The 20,993-nt window shown below is 39.8% G+C and overlaps 1 protein-coding gene across 1 annotated transcript in view; it reads right to left on the reverse strand.

Moving 5' to 3' along the window:
- Positions 1-20,993, reverse strand: part of LOC115098991 (hepatocyte growth factor-like) — a 141,545-nt gene that overhangs the window by 119,094 nt on the left and 1,458 nt on the right. Inside the window, exons 2-3 of the mRNA XM_029616202.1 lie at positions 17,444-17,478; positions 12,956-13,098 (exon numbers count right to left, since the gene is read on the reverse strand). Coding sequence (XP_029472062.1) covers positions 12,956-13,098; positions 17,444-17,478 — 178 coding nt within the window. The remainder of the gene's footprint in view (positions 1-12,955; positions 13,099-17,443; positions 17,479-20,993) is intronic.

Here is a 20,993-nt window from a genome sequence, read left to right on the forward strand (position 1 = left end):
TTTTAATAAGTGGTATAATATTATGTACAGAGTGAGTAATAGTGCAGGTCAGCTCTGCCTCTCCACCCTCGCTGTCCCTGGTACATACTCATGCGCACCATGCTCAGCTTTTCTAACATTTGGAGATACACGCATTCCTCTTGGGAACTCCCCACCCCTTTTCTACTCCCGTGTTCTTGACGCACACGGGTATGTACACGAGTACTTTCCAGCCTCTTAACATTCACGTTGCTCGTGTGTGTAGGGGCCTGCTTTTGCACGTACAACGTTTTTAAAATCTACTTGAGAGTGAGTAATAGTGCAGGTCAGCCCTGCCTCTCCACCCTCACTATCCCTGGTACTCAGACTGAATCCTGGTCTCCAGGACTGAAAAGCTGTAATACTTAGCATCCTGCGCCATTGCTTCCTTCAGCATCTAACATGCCAGCAGCTTTAACTGAAAGAGATTCATTTGGTCTTGAAATGAGAAAGAAAGATTGATCTCTTGACCGTCTTAATTTATACGACTAATCCAAATGTAGATGAGTCATTAATTGGCTTTTCATAAATAACTATAATTTTCCTTTGTGGAAAATAATATTATGATTGGAGAGACAAAGTTTCATTTTGAGTACTAGCAGTAGATATAATTTGTTTTCTTAATTAGAACATGTGTTCTAGGTTATATCTATAGTTCTTTGTGCTGTCGACACATACTTCAGTAAGATGAGTCATTCTCCTCACAGACTTTCAGACCTATCCACTTATCACTTTCAGTCTCTCAGGGATTAAAACGATTTTGTGGAGGAAGTTTTGCATTAAAGGTGAACACTATCTATGATAGAAAAATTGACTGTTTTTAAAGAAAGTACGAGGATGATCACAACACACCACGGCACGTACAGTTGAAAGATTCCAATACATTCAGTAATAGTAGAGAATTCAGACATCCTCCTCCAGTGCACACGCATAATCTCTAAATATGTCAATTACATTTATGTAGTCATCTACTCAGCCATCTTCAGCCTGCTTCAAACCTATCCCACGTATCTGCATTCATTTCTGTGTGCATCTGTGTTTTTATGTTGTAATCTCTTCTGCGCTGTGTGGCTCACCATTCAGTCAGGGACGTAGAATGCCATCTCATCCTCCTGTCCTCTGTCACCGCACTTTATTCCATGAAACCCTGGAGGTCGGGAGAATTACTCTCCAAGGCCCTGAGTGATTTGCCACAGTCTCTCACATAGGGGCCGATGCAATTATGTGCACTGAAAGCGGGCACTGACTTTTCAGCGCCAGCTTTTTTAATGCACGCATGGTGCCCGCAAGGGAAATTAGGGGGTCGTGCTAGGTAGGAGGTGCTGATGTCGCTTGCACAAAGCTCATCTTTGGGTGAGTTTCCTCACTCCGAAGGTCATCAAATCTTCACAAGAGAGTACGGTTCTGTTCGTACATCTCACTTTGAGTGTATCTTACGCGTGTTACCCCTTTGAAATTCTGCCCCTAACTGAAATATTTAAAAAGGTTTTTATTGTGAGAATAACTAAGATTCAGTTGATATGCATCTTCACTCATGAAAACCTTCTCCAACATCCTCTTCAATAAACACCAAAGTAAAGAAATTGTTTAATCTTTTTGCGATGGTCTTATCTTCTCTAATTGCCTGTTTAACCCCTTGACCATTCAATGGTCTAACCGACTCCCTTGCAGGATTTCTGCTTTGGATATATTTTTTAAAAGTTTTTATTGTGAGAATAAAAACACACAAACTTCTGTTTGTTGCCCAGCTTTCTGACTACCTATTTAAAACAAAACACACAAACACACTAAATAATATACCCCAATAGTTTACTTTTCCCCCATACTTTAAAGTTTTAAAAATGTCTCCAAGCAGTACTTTGATTCTTTCCAGCCACCAGCAAGGTGATCCTCTCCTCTCAGTGCTCCCACTGGTGATGTTTTTCTCTTTCTTTCTTACACTGCATACAGAGACTCTGGCTTGTTGCGGTTTCCAGCTCAGTTCTTGTCTGCATGCTTCTAGTTATGCGTTTTGGTCTCTTTATTCTTTGTTAGGTGAGGGTCAGCACATGTGATTCGGGTGAGGTTCGTTCTCTGCTGGCGTGTAGTTTCTGTGTGGAGCTCTATAGCAGCCTGACTTGGTCCATTTTCCTAATAGGAGGACTTTTGGAGTTTTAAGGCCTGGTGTAATATTTTCCGTATTGTCTTTTCTTAGGTAAGTTGGTTACTGTTTGAGCACTGGAAATTGGTGCTGTTTTGGTGTGGATTGTTTACTATTTATGCAATTTCTGTTCAGACAGAGTTCTTATCTTTCCCTTGTGTCTTTCTTAACAATAAAAGTAATACTGGGCCTTTATTTTTTTATTTCCACCATGAATTGTAATGAGCAGTGTGTCACACGTGTAAGCGTGGTCTGTCAGGTGTGTCACCATGGGAAAAAGGCTGAGAACCACTGCTCTAGAAGATTCGCTGGTTCCACAACCTGCTGCTTCTCTCAGAGCTCAGTGCAGTCACCTCAGACAGAAGCTTCCCAGGCACTTCCTCCTGGCTTGACCCCTTCCTGTGCCTGTAGCTTTCCTCCATTTCTCCGCAACCCTCCATCACGCCAACACATTCCTATTGAATGCAAACTACACAACCTGCTGCTTTTATGGTTCCCAGACTGTGCTCTGCCTACTGACTCCAGGGGAGAGGGGACCAGAAGTGACTCATACTGACCCTGGGCTTATAAAAAGAGAAAATTAAGCTCCGACCAAGACCGGGGAGAGCCACTAAACCAAAGTAGCTAGCTTCAGATGGGATCCTGCTTTCTTTTGTGGAATCAGTGCAGCCGGGCTGGTGCAAGGGTCTTAGGTATCATAGGTGAACCTTATAGCCTTGCACACACTCCTTGCACCGCTGTGGTACCAACCAGAAAACTCTCTCTAAAAAAAAAAAAAAGACTCCTTAGGACTATTGTAGAGCATGTCCGTCCTCAGAAAGCTTTAAGTAAAATGAATTACAATATAGTAAACTCCCCATACAAAAACTCAAACACTCCAAAAAAACAAAAATAGAAGGGGGGAATACTTTCAAAATGCCAAGATAGTATGTCTGGTGTTGTGAATACCAGGGTTAAAGCTACTATTTTAAGACTATAACCCAATAAATACACCAAATTAATAATGGATACTTGCCAGTTTGGATAGTTGCCAGGTCCTTAGGGCCTGGATTGGCCACTGTTGGAAACAGGATGCTGGGTTTGGTGGACTCTTGGTCTGACCCAGCATGGCAATTTCTCATGTCTAATCCAATGGTGGTTTTTTTACATGTCTTACTTTTGTTATTTTTTGATGCAATTAAATGTCTCTTATCATTGACCTATTTTTCATTGCTTTTCATTGCTTATCATTAAGTGCCCTTTTTGTAACCATTCAGCGACAATACCCTCTAGCTCCTGATGCAGATGGAATGTCGAAACGCTGTCAGTGTTGGGCTAACTTCAGAATATTAGTGTAACACCACCGACTTGTCTATGTGAGCGCGAAGGCACTGCCTGAATGTTTTAGTTGTGCTTTACTCCTATTATTGGAATGGTTTAAAAGAGGACACTTAATGCTAAGCAATGAGAAATAACAGGTCATTATAAGAGACATTTTAATTGCATCAAAAAGTAACAAAAAATAAGAAATGTCAAAAAACTACTATTGGATTGTTTTCTATTATTAATTTGGTGTATTTATTGGGTTATAGCCTTAAAATAGTACCTTTAACCCTGGTATTCACAACACCAGACATACTATCTTGGCATTTTGAAAGTATTCCCTCCTTCTATTTTTGTTTTTTTGGAGTGTTTGAGTTTTTGCATGGGGAGTTTATTTCTTAAAGGGTGGTATTTGGCTTTGTTTTTTGGTGACAGCACTCAAACAGTAACAACCCTATCTATGAAAAGCAACACTACAAATATTATACAGGCCCTAAAACACCAATACTAGCAGAATACCTCACTTCAGTCACACATGCAGAACACAAACAGACCCTCACCAAATACAGAATAAAGAGACAATAAAGTATAACTAGAAACATGCAGACAAAAACTAAATTGGAAACTTTAACAAGACAGACTCTGTATGCAGTGCAACAATGGAAAAACAGAAACATCACCATTCCTCATTAAACATCAAACAACAAAATCAAGATATATAAACCATCAATCATAATAATAAACCCATACTCATAAAAAGAATAAATATTTCAAAGCAGCTGATGAATAGAACATCCAATGATTGAAAACATATAACACTGTTTGTTAAAGTTTCCAAACATCAATAACTACTAACAAATATGAAACTCATCTTAAACATCGATAATTTTCTGTCTTATCATGCTAGATAGAAAAAACAACTCTTCTCACTTACCACCACGCAACATAATGAACCAAAAGGCGGCAATCTCCCCTGTCACTCACGCCCACAACCTAGGAGTCATAATTGACAATGAACTATCATTCAAGAACCTCATCACTGCTAAAATCAAAGACGGATATCACAAACTCCTAACCCTAAGACATCTAAAACCTTTCCTTTCCCCCGACGACTTCAGAACAGTCCTTCAACTACTCATTTTCTCCAACCTGGACTACTGCAAATCCCTGCTATTCAACTTACCTCTCACCACAGTCCGACCATTCCACATCCTCAAAATACAGCCACCAGAATACTCATAGGAACTAAAAAACACAATCACATTACTCCAACACTTATATCAGTACACTGGCTCCCAATAAAATTTAGGATAGACTACAAAATAATATCCAATTACACAAAATAATATACAAAAGCAAACAAACTGGCTAAGTACATCAATAAAACTCCTCTCAAACTGAAACCTCCACTCAACTAACAAAGGTCTCTTAAAAATTCCACCTGCTCGATCCAAAACAACTTACCTCAACTCGGAAAAGAGCCATATCCCTAGGAAGCCCAAACTCTGGAACACCCTCCCAACCGAACTTAGAACACAGCAAAATTTAAAAACCTTCAAAAAAGAACTAAAAACATGGATGTACAGCAAAGCCTACCAAAATACCCAATGATTTTCTTTTATGCCTTCCCTACCTACCTGCCCTATGTAACCATGTGGAAACCAATGTAAGCACGTAATATAACCTGTATAGCTCAATATCTGAACTAGTTTATAACGCCTATAATAACTATGTTATCACTTGCACGAATATTTTGAACACTCTGTTAAACATCAAAACTTTGTAAACCATTGTGATGGCAAAACCGAACGACTGTATATAAAATTCGATAAATAAATAAATAAATAAAATATTTTAAAACAGCGGGAATATCAAATAACACTCAATAATTAAAGCTAAGCCTAAAATAAATCTCCTGCTCTCCATACCTGGGAATTAGTTTAGACTCCAGTCCACCCTGAGGTTGTAATGTATTAGTCATGTATATGAGGTGCACACAAACTTTCTTCCTCTCTCTCATATATACACACTCTCTAACATACATGTTCATTCGTACACAAACTTCCTTATATTATCTCACACACTTGCTGACTGACTTACAAACTCTGGCTAACACACATGTTCACTGACTCACTGTGCTCACACCACATGCTCATTTGACCTCACTCATTCTCTTTCACTCACACACATGTTCACTAGGGGTGTGTGCATTCGTTTTGAACTTATATGTAAAACGCTACTTTTTTTTTTTAACTTAAAAAAAGTGATGAGGCGAAAACGATCGGATTTCCAACTTATTCAGCTATGTTGATATGTACTGATATAAGTGTTGAGTAATATGTCCGCGGAACCGCGGTGGACCACGTGACGGCCGCGTCACGTCGGAGTGACGCGGCCGTCACGTGGTCCACCGCGGTTCCGCTCCCGGACCCGGTGTTGGACACAAACGGAACTTTTGGCCAGATTGGGGGGGTCAGGAGGCCCCCCCCCAAGCTGGCAAAAAGTTCCGTTTGTGTCCAACGAGGGGTCCGGGAGCGGAACCGCGGTAGACCACGTGACGGCCGCGTCACTCCGACGTGACGCGGACGTCACGTGCTCCTCGCAAAAGGAATAGAGGAATGGCTTCCTGACTCCCGCTGGACCCACTAGGGAATTTTGGTAAGTCTTGGGGGGGGATTAAGGAGGGTGAGGGGTTTAAATTTTTATTTAGGGAACCGGTGCACGTATGGACATAGACTCAACTTATGGAATTCTCCATATGTCCATATTGACCGAAATTGACCCCCTTTTCGACTTATGGACTTATGAACATAAACTTTTTGTCTGCACATCCCTAATGTTCACTGGCTCATTCACTATAGCTCACACACATGCTCTGGAAATCATAGCAAGCCTAACTGTATTATGCAGTGCAACAATAGAAAAACAGAAACACCATCATTCCTCATAAAACATTAAGCAATAAAGTCAAGAAATATAAAACATCATTCATAATATTCAAACTATACTAATAAAAAGAATTACTATGTCAAGCAGGCAATAGACAACAAACATGCAGTAATTAAAATAATGCACATTTTTCTACTATTTCCGAAACACCAAATATTTCAATCAGCAGACACATGAAATAACACCACAAAATTTAAAGTAAAAGGATTAAAAAGCTCCAGCTTCCTATACCTGAGATCTTTTGATTTCCAGTCACCCACAGATTGTTGTGGATTGGGGGAAGGGGGGCCTCACAATCTTTATCCTCCTCTCTCCCCCCCATCACACACACATACTACCATACACACAGACTCTCTCTTACTCACATATATACTGTCACATACACACAGACTCTCACAGATACATGCAGGCTCTCTGGCTCTCTCATACATCAGTCTCTCAGACATACACAGGCTCTCTCGCTCTCTTATACACATGTAGGATCTAACATATCAATGCAAGCTCTGTTGCTCTGATATACATGCAGGCTCTGACATACATGAAGGTTTGCTTGCTCGCTCTCTCATGCACACATGCACACATGTGGTGCCCTGGTGATCATGGATACCCGAGATTATGAGACTGAAGCTTGGAATCAGTTAAATAATGGTGAGTTTTATGAATGGATAGATAGAGATCCGGGTAATGACATCATGGTATGTATCAATGATACTGTGGCTAATGCTAAATGTTTGGGTTACATCACCAATAAAGAGGCGAGATTTTTACGGATTGATACGTTTGTTACTCCATATATATCCTTTGCCCCAAAAATTCACAAATCTATGGTAAAACCACCTGGACGGCCCATTGTCTCTGGTAGAGGTTCGGTGTTTGAAAATGTAGCCAAATATATTGATCAGATATTACAACCTCTAGTTAGAGAAATGAGATCGTATGTAAGAGACACCACGGAATTCATTAGTATGATAGAACAATTAGAAGATATTGGTCATCATAGCAGGGTGGTTACAGCAGATATCACGTCTCTGTAAACAAATATACCTCAACAGGAAGCTTTGTTGATTATCAAGACATCTCTGACTAAACTAGGCATACGATCGGCCAAAAAATTTATGATTAACCAGTTAGCGGAAATTGTAATCACTAAGTTTTATTTCCAATTTCAAGACAATTTATTTAATCAAATCAAAGGGATCCCTATGGGATCGCTTTTAGCTCCCTCTGTCGCCTGCCTTTATGTAAGCACATACGAGGAAAAATATTTATATACATCTCAATATTTCACACAAATTCATTTCTATAAGAGATATATTGATGACCTCTTTTTTGTTTGGGAGGGCAGTAGGCAGGAATTGGTTGATTTGGAACAGTATCTGAATTCGTGTGATTCAAATTTGCAATTTACTATACAATCTAGTGTAAAGCAATTGCCGTTTTTGGATACTATGGTGTGTATTCATGATGGGAGGTTGATTGACGTCGGTATATACGAAGCCTACTGATAGGAACACTACGCTCCATTTTCACAGCTTTCATCCGAAGAGATTAAAAGAAAGCATACCAATCAGCCAATTCTTGAGATACAGACGTGTTTGTTCTACAGTTAAAGAATATAAGAAATGTGCCAATGAGCTTATGCTAAAGTTTAGAGATAGAGGTTATCCATTTAAATGTATTAAACGTGCATATAGTGGGCACTGTATGCAGATAGAAATAATTTACTTCAACCCAGTCCTCGTAGCAGTGTCACGAGACCCATTTGTACATTACTTTTTCCATAAATCCCACAGATTAAACAATGTATATTAAAGCATTGGCAATAGTACAGACCCTGCCTGGTTTTGAAGAGCCCCCGATCTTTTGCCATTCGGAGAGGCATAAATTTAAGATCTATGTTATCTAGATCAAATACAGTAGAGGTACAGGAATGTTGGGGCCAGGTTAAATGTGGTAAGTGTTCAGTGTGTGATAATGTGTTGGAGATTAAAACTTTTAAAGTACCTCAGCTTAAGCACTCCTTTGTTTTAAGGGGTAGATTTACTTGCAGTTCCTCTACGGTATCATTTGCCCTTGTGGACTGTTACATATTGGTTATATAACACGGCAGATTAGACTTTGAATCATAGAACACAAAAGCAGATTAAGAACGGGTAAAGCAGGGGCTCCATTGGTTAGCTCATTGGAGTGATGCTGAGCATAATATAGAACAGCTCAAATTTTTTTTATTCAGCAATGTCAGGTACGGCCAACAAGGAATACAACAAACATATTGAGAAGAATTGAGCAAAAATATATTTATCAGTGGGACACAGTCTATCCACATGGACTTAATGAAATGATAGAATGGGAAGCATTCTATGGTTGAAGATTGGTCGTATATAGTTGTCTAATATAGCAGAATAAGTGGTGATAACTGTAATTATTAATTGCTCGAGTTGTTTGCATTGGGTAGTCTCAGAGATACAATGTGTTGATTTGGTTCATTCGTTAGTAGGAAACTCCGGATGTATGACACTCTGGTTGGGGAGATCCGTTTTTAGTGAATGTTGGATGTATTACGCTTGGGGGCGGAATGCCTGCCCTGGAGTAAGCCCCCGGATGGATGACGTTTTGGTTTGGGATACCCATTATTGAAGAGTCCCGGATGTATGACACGGTTGTGAATTAAGGGAAAGGGTTAACGCGATTGGCTTACGGGGATTTAAATCGAGGGTTTACACTGGGGTTGGTAGAAATCCCCTGCACCTCTAGCAGAAGACTTTCATAAGATCGATGAAATGGAAGTTGTTTGGTGAATGCGAACAGTTCAAGACGCTTGTTCCAGTTGTACAGGGCAGGAGAATTGGTGAGTTACAACATGGAATGTATATATAGAAAATTGTACTGATGCCGGTTATGGTATATAACGTAGGTATGTGTTTGGTTTGTCAGTATAGCTGTAATGGGGGATTGTTTGTTTGATACAGGTATGTAAGAGTGTAAGACCCCCAATGGACAACATTTGAGCATTTATCGTTTGAAGATGATGATCGAATTTTGGTGAAAAGGATGACACACAATTGCAGGGTATAGAATCATGGAGTTTATAATTGACGTATATGTCATTTTGTTGAGATGGCTGGTACTATTAAGATTCATGGTGCTGTTGTTCTAATATAGTTGGAGGGATTATAAATTTGGTAATCGGTATTTTTATGTTATTCATAGAACCCAATGCTATGTGTGGAGATTACTTGCATATCAAGTTGCTGTGGTGAAGATTTAACCGCACTCAATTTGAGGATAGCAATATACGAGTCAGGACAACATGAGAATATAGTGGCGCTATTGTGAATTATTATTCCCTGAAGAAGACCATGTGGACGGGCGAAATGAGATCTTCGTTATGGACAACATTTGAGCATGAAACTTTATCATTTGAAGATGATGATCGAATTTTGGTGAAAAGGATGACACACAATTGCAGGGAACCCAGTGCTATGTGTGGAGATTACTTGCATATCAAGTTGCTATGGTGAAGATTTAACCCGCACTCAATTTGAAGATAGCAATATACGAGTCAGGTCCACATGAGAATATAGTGGCGCTATTGTGAATTATTATTCCCTGAAGAAGCCCGTGTGGCGGGGGCAAAATGAGATCTTCGTTGGAGCATTTAAATTTGTATCCATTGTAATAATTAAAAAATGCGCACAGATGTACATTGACTATTTGTTACAATGTGAAGATTTATGTGTAATTATGCAAGCATATGATAGTGTTAGTAATTTTAGGTGGTATGAATGATAAGGTTTGGTGGTGTGTGTGATATGTATGAATGGACAGTTGATGAATGGAGGGTAAGGCATGAATTATATGGTTTTAATGTTAGGGAGATTATAAGCACACATAGCAGGATTTGAGGAAAAAGTGTGTTAAATATAAATAGATTGGGCAATTGTATGTATACAATAAAAATCTTTTTGAGCATTATATATTGCTGAGTTCCTCTGTAGTATATGTGTAATCTGTAATGTGAACAGAGGTAGTGCACGTGTATTTTTCACATGTAGGCTCTCACATACATATGTAGGCTGTCTCATACATACATGCAGGCTCTCTCTCACACACACACACACACACACACAGCATCCACACCTACAGCTTTCAGGCCTCACCCTTTCTTCTGGGCCTTGTCTTTGATTCTGTTGGATAGCAGAGCTGCTCCTCACTGCATTAAGGGAGGTGAAAAGGTCACTGCTACTACACGACTCCTGCAAAGTTGGGAGGGTAAGGTGTTGCGGCCTTGAACCCTCTCTCGGCCACAGCAGGATGGCCTCTGCCTCAGCCCTGCATGGCTGACTTCTGGTCATGGCAGGATGAACTCTGTCCCAGCCCTACGGGTTTCTCTTTGAGCTGCAGCACCCTCTTCTTCTCTTTGGCCGGGAAGTAAAAAAAAACAAAACACATGATGGAAACTGACCCACCAGGGGAAGCCCGATCCCCCTTTAGGGCAATCTGCCTCTGAACCTTGACCCAAGGCTCTGCCAATTTTCTGAGATTTTGGATTTTTACAAACCACAGATAATGGTCTTCTTTATATGTGCTGAATTTCATGCTTAACTCCAATAGAAGTAACATAAAAAGTGTGATGGACAGACATTTGTGATATTTATTTTGTGAGTTTCATATGCCATTGTTCTGTGAGCACCCAAAACAGTTTACAAAACACAGAGAGAGAGACAGATTAGTTCCAAACATGACACAAATAACCTGAATATTATCCACTTTGAAGAGGCCGAAAGGAGAAATATATATAAAAATTAAAAAAACAAGTATGTGACTGGGCAGCAGGGGGGATGAGAAGTGCCACACCAATTTCTCAAGCATGAATAACTTGTAACACACTTTATTGGCTTTACACAATAGTGAAAATGGTTTCTTGATCCTTTACTCAAGTCTCCGACCTCTTTCATGTCTTAGAAACCCCATTCTGTGTTCTTTCCTCCAGGATTTATAGTTGTCATAGGATTTCTCTTATAAAAGAGAAACAAGTGAAGATATCTGCCTGGTATGTCATTTTTTTACCCTTCTCCACATCCAAGGACAACACAACAAACAACTCAATGATTTCTGAGCATTGAGTGCTCCTCTCTGCTTGCTTCTCCTCCACTTCCCTCTCTCCCTTTGCTCACTGTATCAGGCAGATACAGTACAGTGTGCTCTGGCGGAGCGCACTGTTATCACACGTTTGGATGCACGTTTTTGATGCGCTAGCTTTACCCCTTATTAACCCCTACCCAAAGGTAGGCGTTAATTTCTGACGGCACCAGGAAAGTGCCCAGAAAAGTAGTAAAAACTGCTTTTCTGTGCACCCTCCAACTTAATATCATAGCGATATTAAGTCGGAGGTCCCAAAAGTTAAAAAAATTTAAAAAAAAAAAGAATTTAAAATTGGCTCGCGGGTTGAAAACCGGACGCTCAATTTTGCCGGCGTCCGGTTTCCGAACCTGTGGCTGTCAGTGGGTTTGAGAACCGATGCCAGCAAAATTGAGCATCGGCTGTCAAACTCGCTGACAGCCACTGCTCCCGTCAAAAAGAGGCTTTAAGGACGTGCTAGTGTCCCTAGCGCCTCTCTTTACCGCGAGCCCTAATTTGAATTTTTTTTTTTCTGAATTACGAGATTTTTCCTGTATTGGCCTGAGAGTTCTTAAATACCCTTGATTAAGGTACCTGAAAGAAAAGGTGCTGATGAGTTAGATTTTTCCTGTTCTTGAAACATTATAATACATCCCGGACTCCTTTCCCAGCATAAATATAAGCCTCTCCCAGAAGACGTTCTCCATTTGAATATTTTTAGCTTCTACTTAGAACTCTTTTCTGCAGACCCATTGCATTATTTAACATTGGTATCTTTACAAAAAGTTGGATTTGGTGGCATGGCTTTGTCAAACATCCAAGGTGTGACAGCATGATCAAGCAGTGTAGACCAGGGGTGGGACTAACTGGAGGAAGTTGGCAGGTCAACTAGCATATGTGGCAAGATGACGTAGCTACACTTTCTCGCTAATGGCCCAAAGGAGAAGGAGTGTCTTCCTGCAAGTTCCCAAGCTTGTTTAGCTGTCAGCTGGGAGACCTCCTTATTTTGGAGGGAAGTGGGAAAGGAAGGGCAATGACCAAATTACTTCAGTAAAGCTAGGGGCAACTCTTTAGATTGGATTGGTAAAATGGCTTTTGCTTACTGTCATCAACTATATGACCATTGTATCATAAGGTGCAGAGTTCTTACAAACGAGTTTAAGAGATCAAAAAGATCTTTTCTTTAGATGTTATTTATGGTCCTATAATATGTATCAAAGTGTACAAAGATTCTCAGTTTTTGTTTGACACTTTGGTATATTGCTATAGCTTTTCAGGATTTGTTCACCCTGTTAACACAGGAATTTTTTAATTTCCAAAACTTAAACTTTTACCAAGCCCCATCCCACCGTAACTGTAATCACTCTGTCCCTAGCTGCATTAAGATGGCTGTGCCTCATTAGTAAGATTCATTCTGGGAAATACCTTCAGCGCAGGAAGGAATATCGCAGACCTCATGACGGACTTCAGGACTGGTAGTGAAGCACCAAGGACCTCCTTCTTCTCCACGTGGATTGCGGCAGTAATTTTCCCTCAAGTCTTTACCTCGATAGCTCGAAGGCAAAAAGCTAGTTTTAAAATGATAATCATTACAGCATAAGAGCATGCAAGCTGTGTATTCAGCTCAGAATAAGTCAACTTTGTTTCCAGATCTAAATTCAAATTCAAATTATTATTATTTTAGCTATGACTGTGATAAATATTTCAATTAGAGAAGGCAAGAGATGAGGGGTTATGGTAGAGACACCTCAAAGTTATAAATAATGTACAAGACACAAAGCATTTTCAGAGGAAAGAATGCTCCAGAAGGGGTTAGACCAGGGGATAGGCAATTCTGGTCCTGGAGCGCCTCAAACAAGTCTGGTTTTCAGGACAATATATTTTCATGAGATATATTTGCATATAATGGAGGCAGTGTAGACAGATATACCTCATACATATGTAGCCTCACCCCAATGTGCAGGTCTAGCATGGCTGAGGTCATAAAGTTATTTATACCCTTTGGGGCAGGAACCCTGCCTAGCTCTTGTACCTCCTCTACTTCCCAAGGGGTGGATTCACTGGACTGGGGGAAGAAAGGAGTCCTTTCAGGTCCCGATGTGACAGAGGTGGTTTCTTTATATTCCTGTATGTTTCCCCTGGGGAGGATGTCTGCTCCTTTAATGGGTGCTGTGAGGACAAAATAAGTATTCTGGAGTTGCTTTGATAGTATCCAAAATAAAAGTCTTTACTGTTAATACTGATGATGAATGGCACAAAACTCAAACTGAGCACCACAAAAATCTCTCTTCAATTCCTTTACAGTCTCTTCCCTCTGTCTGTGCAGGCTTCACTTACATCAGGGCAGGAAAACATCCACTCTGTTGGTTTAAAGTGAAGTGGAGCTCCCAGATGGGCAGGGTCTTTAGGATGGTCAAAACCCCTTCTAGGGTGATGAAATAGCAAAGTCTATGGCACAGAGAGTAAATCCTCTCTTTTTCTTCCCAGGGTAGTCAACACCGGATGGATGTCCCCAGTGATGTTGTTTCTATTACTCATCGTTAGAAGATCTTCAGGTTCCCCTTGATCCTACACAGTCTTTTAGTACTCTCTCTGGATCCTCAATGGAAAGGACCCTCTTTGAAACAAGAATTTAACCTTCCTACTGGATCTTCTAAATCAAAACTCTTTCCTCCAAACAACTGAATCTATCTCTGGAGTTGTTCCCTGCAGCAAGTCACTGTCACCCCCTTCCTCATTGAGGGTACGGAGGGCAAGTCTTCACTATCCCTGAGTATCCCAAACACCGGGTTCTCAATCCCTGTGCCCAAGAAAGGTCCAGGTGTCTCACAAGGCTCCCACCACAAAAAATCTCAAAACACTCAAAAACAACCCGAAGGGATATCCCCACCAGCTAGTGAGTAGAGTGGAAGGAAAACCCTCCCAACCCTGCTCAGGACCCACAGTCTGGGCCTGCAAAACAACCAAAGCTAAACTTCTCTACACCTCTACACTCTTTGAAAACTTAAAAGGACTGCCTCTTGAGCTCACTCAGGAGAACTCCAAAATAGACGACCATTCCAGACCCCTCAAAGGGAGGAGCTGCATTTGAATGCAACCTCCCTCTACTCTAACCAATTCTCTCTAAGTAAACAAGGGCTCACGTAGGTCTTACTCAAGACAGGACTGTTGTCCCTGTGACACTTATTCATTGTGAATATTCTGAAGTACAGACCTTTCTGTGGCGCTCCAGGATGGGAATTAGTCTGAGGAGAAACATCAGGAAATATTTCATCAGCGAGGGTTGTGGATGTATGGAAGAATCTCTCAGCAGAGGTGGTGGTGATAAAAATAGTAACAGCCTAGGATATGCACACATATTTAGTGGCCTGGTGCTAGGCTCTAGGTGACTTACAAATTTACAGAAATAATCAAATAAAACACCAATTGCAACCAAAATCAGCAAACAAATAGAAAACCAATCCTGACAAATCAGACACCTTATGAAAAGGCCTGCTGGAAAAGAAAGGTCTTAAACAAAGACGTGAAGCTTTTAGTACAAATCAGAAGGTGAAGGTCCACAGGTAGTGAGTTCCAAAATATTGGTGCGGCAAGAGAGAAAGCCTTCTCTCTAGTCTTGGTCAGACATGGTTAAGTATGGAAGGAGCACCTAGTAGGCCTCTCTGGGATGAATGCAGTGTATAGGTGACATTATAGGTACAGAGTACTGCTGCATTAGGTGAGGGAAAAAATTCAAGAGCAAGATGTTTGTGTACTAACAATGCTATCTTGTACTTAACTCGCCAAGTTACAGGCAGTCAATGTAAATTGAAAGGACTGATACTTTGCCCAGAAATAAGCCAGGTAGCAGTCTTTTGCAATTGTAGTACCCTCAGCGCTGGGAGTTCAGTGTAGACTGAGATACAATAGTCAAACAGAGGCAAAATAACGGCCTGAACCTCTGAGCAAATCTAGGCTTGATCTAAAACTATGTAATATACGGAGTTTAAAAATCACCTTAACCTGTGAGAGAAATATAAATTTAGAATCAGTCAGAATGCCCAGACTCTATGGGCCTGATTTTAAAAAGCATTTACTCGAGTAAAACAGGGTTTTACTCGAGTAAATGCACTTTACTTGAGTAAGTGGGCTTTTGAAAATTGCTATAACATATGCCATTGAATCGTCCATAGGATTTATTTGCATAAGTGCACTTTACTCCAGTAAATGGCTTTTGAAAATTGCTACAATAGTAGTTACATTTACATGTGTAACTCCTTTTGAAAATTACCCCCTATGGATTCAACTACATGTAAAAAGGTATTTTCAGTAGGGATGTGAATCGTTTTTCTAATGAATTGAAATATCATATGATATTTCTAAATTCGTTAATATATCGGGTAAAAACAGAAACGATCACTTTTCCCCCCAAACTTTCGTAAAAATCGTTTTTCGGGTTAGCGCGTGCTAACTCATGTTAGCGTGCACTAATAAAAAAAATGTTTATTTTTATTTTTGTTACTTTTTGCTATTTTTGTTAGCGCGCGCTAACATGAATTAGCACGCAGTAACGGGAGTTAGCGCGCACTAACCCGAAAAACTATTTTTCACAAAAAAAAAAAAAATAGGGATCCGCAGGAAAACGAGATTTTCCCATGGCCAGACGAACCCAAAAGCGGGAACGATCGGGCACCCGATTCACATCCCTAATTTTCAGTGCTTACAGTGCACGAAGTATTTATTATACCATCATGTTGTAAGACTTAAGATTTAAGATAAGCTGTGATAAAGCCAACGACTGACGGAAACACAAACAGAGATATCGGCAATAGTTTTTGCCCAGGTTGAATATATGGGAAGGAAAAACTGAATATCATCGGCATACAATCTGTAGCCTGCATAGAGGCCAGCCACTACCTGGGCATCATATAGATATTAAAAAGCAAAGCTGACATGGCTGAGCCCTGTGGGACCCAGAGCAAATCTGGTGCCACTGAGAAACTCCCATTATAGGATGATACTTGCTGAGATCCTTCCAGAGATGTAAAAATCAAACCTTTTTAATACTGTATGTGAGATCCCACCGTCTGTCAACCAGAAAAGGAGAATCTCATGGTGCAGATTGCTGAAAACTCCTGTGAGGGCAAGTAAAATTAGCATATTTTGCCAACCAATATCAAGACCCCCTCATTATTATGTCCAAGCTTGAGAGCAGGAGGATCTCTGTAGTAAGAGATTTTCTGAATCAAAATTGGAAGGAATGAAGAATTGCATGGGTCTCTACAAGAGCAGTTAATTGCCACAAAATAATAGCTTTGATGACCTTTGAAATAAATGTATTTATTTAAAAATGTGAATTCCACTGATCTCAATAAGGACGAGTAGGCCAGTAGTTAGGGAGGACCATAGGATGTAGGCCAGGTTTATCAGTAGAAGCCGCTGAAGCATACCATGTAAACGGCTTTCCAATAAAGACATGATTATCATCATTGTTAGAAAAGGAACAAAGGTGTCTTTCAAGGCCTTTATTACTCAGAGACTGCAAGGATTCAGTGGGCAAAATTCTGGGTTCAATAAAGAGAACATGTCAAAAGAAGACCACATGGATGGAGCATTGTCGGAAGTTCTATGAGGTAAATGAAGCCGAGATGTTAGCGATTTTGTTAATAAAGAGTTGTCACAATTGAAATTCCCACAGGAACTCTTTTGATCTGAGCTAGAAGTATCAGGGGTTTTTGTTAAATTTTGCACAATATGAAACAGAACTTCAGGTAGATTGTAAGTGGTGAGTAAAAGACGATTTTTAAATTAATCAACTAACTTTTTGTAAGCAGCCAGCTTAGCCTTCTAAATCAGAACGGAAGTAGCATGTATAGTGCCACATTCATACTGCTTACGTAGGGCATGCCTGACTTCAGAGATCTCTGCACTCACCCTATTTCCAAATTTATTTTCTTAATTATTACAACCTTAAAAAGAGCAATATTATGCAAAGAATCATTAATGCTGGAATTCCAGTGGTAACAGAAGAATCAATAGTGTGCAGAGAAGGGAAGGTCTATGGTTTTGCACAAGGCATGACCTGGCTTATAGAACTTTATCTACTATCATATTTTATGTTTCTACCTATTCATCTCAATCAAATTGAATGATATTTTTCTCCTCTACCAAAAACATGTATTTAAAAAGTTATTATTAAAAATTGTGGAAGAAAATTTACCAGCAGTGACATAAGTCAGCTGTCAGCAATCACAGCCCGAGCTTTGCTGAATGTTAAATTTTGAAAAAAAAAATAATTATAATAGCTGCCCACATATTGTGATCAGGGCTTTAACCCATTCATTAAATCGGAGTCTTAAATTATTTTTTTTTAAATAGAATTTTTTGTCAATTTAATTTTTTAATTAATATATTCAGCTATAATAAATGCCCTGTTTCTGTCATTCATACTCTTTGAGAAGTTCTAAACAAAAGCATAACTGAAAGATTATTACCTTATGAAGGCTGTGAAGTGCAACAAAATGGGCAATTTTCAAAGTAGTAACATAGGTATGAAGCGTTTTATCTGTGGAAATCGGTTTTCTGAAAAAGTCTCCATGCTCTTTCACCACCAAGCAATTTCCTTTAGCCTCGGGGGAGGGGGAAGTACGCGCCTAGATTTTTCAAATCTACACGTGCACATTTCAGCAAAATTCTCCCCCGAATAAAAGCAGAGCAAGCCATTCTTCTGTGTACTATGGTCTTGCATACTTTCCCACTGAAAACTGGTGCAAAGACAGCAGGTGAAGAATGCTCCATGCACTTTTACTAAAGTGGGACTGTCTCCCCTTCAGCCATTACGCTTTCTTCATTGAGATCTCAGGGAAGAACAGCATTCTGATTTTACTACATCAATAATTTCAATGAAAGATACTTGACCAAAGAGCAAAAACACTCATATCTTTCCTGAACATTGTAATTTTGTTTGAACTTTCCGTTACACAACAAGGGAGCATGCAGTCTTTGTCTATACAGTATATACTGTTCCTGGTATCCCACTACATGTGTGAGTTATGTAGACTTGCTCACATCTTTAAATACTGTATATACTGTCACTGCTATCCCACTATACAAGGGAGCATGCAGTCTTTGTCACATCTTTATATACTGTCACCTTTCCCACCAGACGAGTGAGTTATGTAGTCTTGCTTTATATACTGTATATACTGTCACTGCTATCCCACTATACAAGGGAGCATGCAGTCTTTGTCACATCTATCTATACAGTATATACTATTCCTGGTATCCCACTACATGTGTGAGTTATGTAGACTTGCTCACATCTTTAAATACTGTATATACTGTCACTGCTATCCCACTATACAAGGGAGCATGCAGTCTTTGTCACATCTTTATATACTGTCACCTTTCCCACCAGACGAGTGAGTTATGTAGTCTTGCTTTATATACTGTATATACTGTCACTGCTATACCACTACACAAGGGAGTCATGCAGTCTTCCTCACATCTTTATGTACTTTTTATACTGTCACTGCTATCCCACTACATCAATGAGTTATGCAGTCTTGCTCACAACCCTATTGATTCCAATACAATAATTTGCATTTTAACTAAATCCAAAGTCTCAAATAACCCTTTTAATCATTGCCCTGGTCAGTTGCTCAAAGATATTACAGAACACGTTTCTCCTTCTATAACTGACGTAGTTAATTCATCTCTCTCCTCAGGGTCATTTGCATCTACCTTAAAACAAACATCAATTCTTCCAATTCTTAAAAGTAAACACAGATCCAATTGACATCACCAAGTATTGTCCCATTGCTACCCTCCATCTCTAGCCAAAATGATTGAATCTGTTGTACTCAATCAACTTTCAGATTACATAGCGCGTTCACACAAATTAGTTAATGGTAATCTCTTCCCATATCATCATTTGACCTAATTTTCAGAGGTTTTGATTCTAACACTGATTACATTATAGTACTTCTTGACATCGCTGCAGCATCGGTACTTTAAATCATGAAATTCTCCTTCAAACCTTCAACACATAGGTATTACTGGACGTGTCCTTCAGTGGTACAAATCAATGATCATTTCTTTCTAACTGACCTCAAAGAGTCACCCTTGGTGATCTAAATTCCAATTGGTGCTATACTAATTCAGGTAGCCCTCAAGGATCATCACTGTCCACTATTTTCTTTATTATATACTTGCTTCCATTTTGTCACCTCCTCGCTGGCCTCAATTTAAACTTCAAATTTACACTGACGACATTCAGTTTATCATTCCCTACTCAGTTTCATGGCCCAAAACCTCATCCCTAATTCAATTATACCTAAAAACAATAAATACCTAGCTATCACACAATCACTTTAAATTGAATACAGCAAAAACAGAATTGATTTTTCTATCCACTGTCCCTTCTTCCACATGCCGACCCCAGTAAATTTCGCATATGAAAATCTTACAATTCCAGTAACAAACTGTGCCAGGAATTTGGGTGTTCTAATTGACTCAAAGCTCTCAATGACTAGCAATATTTTTGTAATCATTAAAAAATCTTTCTTTAAACTGCAAGTACTTAAAAAACTAGAACCATTCTTATTTTCCTCTGATTTCCATGCAGCTGTACAAGCACTAATATTACCAACTCTAGACTACTGTAATTCCTTGTATCTAGGTCTCCCTGGTTCAACTATCTGCCCTCTTCAACTCATTCAAAATTCATCCACCCACATACTATATAATATTCCTGGTAAAGAACACATTACACTTGTTTTACAAACTGCATTGGCTTCTCTTAGCCTATCATATACATTATAATATATATAGTATATATATTATATATATTAAACATAATAAAATAAATAAATAAAAGCGTTTGTCATCACACACAACTTAATATACAATCCATCATCTGTTTGGTTATGTTCAATGATAAGACTCTATGGGCCTCATTTTCCAAACGTATCGCACGCGAAATGTCCCTTTTCGCGTGCGATACCAAAATGGGGGTGGAGTCGGCCCCGGAAGAGGAGGGGTCGGGCATCACCGGGCCGACTCCGCGACGATGGCGCGCACAGTGAAAAGGTAAGGGCCTTTTCGCTGCCTATTTTGCTCCCAATAGCTACACTTCCTATGGTGGCGCTATTGGGTGCAAAACCAGCAGCGATTGCACCGCGACGGTGCGATCGCTGCGGCTAGCGCAGGCCCGCCCCCCATTTCAGCCCCCGCCCCTCATCTTCTAAAGTATCGCAAGCCTGTGATACTTTAGAAAATGAGGCCCTATCTGTCCTCATGACAATTAAGATCAATGGACAAATGTACCATTAAGTACCTAAAGTAAAGATGGCAAGACTGGATCTGACTCATAAGCGTGAATTTTCTGTAGCAGCACTATCTTGTGGAACTCACTCCCATATCAAATACCAAAGAATTTTAAAAACTACTTAAAACATACTTCTGTACTCTTGCCTATAATAAT

The sequence above is a fragment of the Rhinatrema bivittatum genome, chromosome 9, assembly GCF_901001135.1.
Source record: "Rhinatrema bivittatum chromosome 9, aRhiBiv1.1, whole genome shotgun sequence".
Taxonomy (NCBI): Eukaryota; Metazoa; Chordata; class Amphibia; order Gymnophiona; family Rhinatrematidae; genus Rhinatrema; species Rhinatrema bivittatum.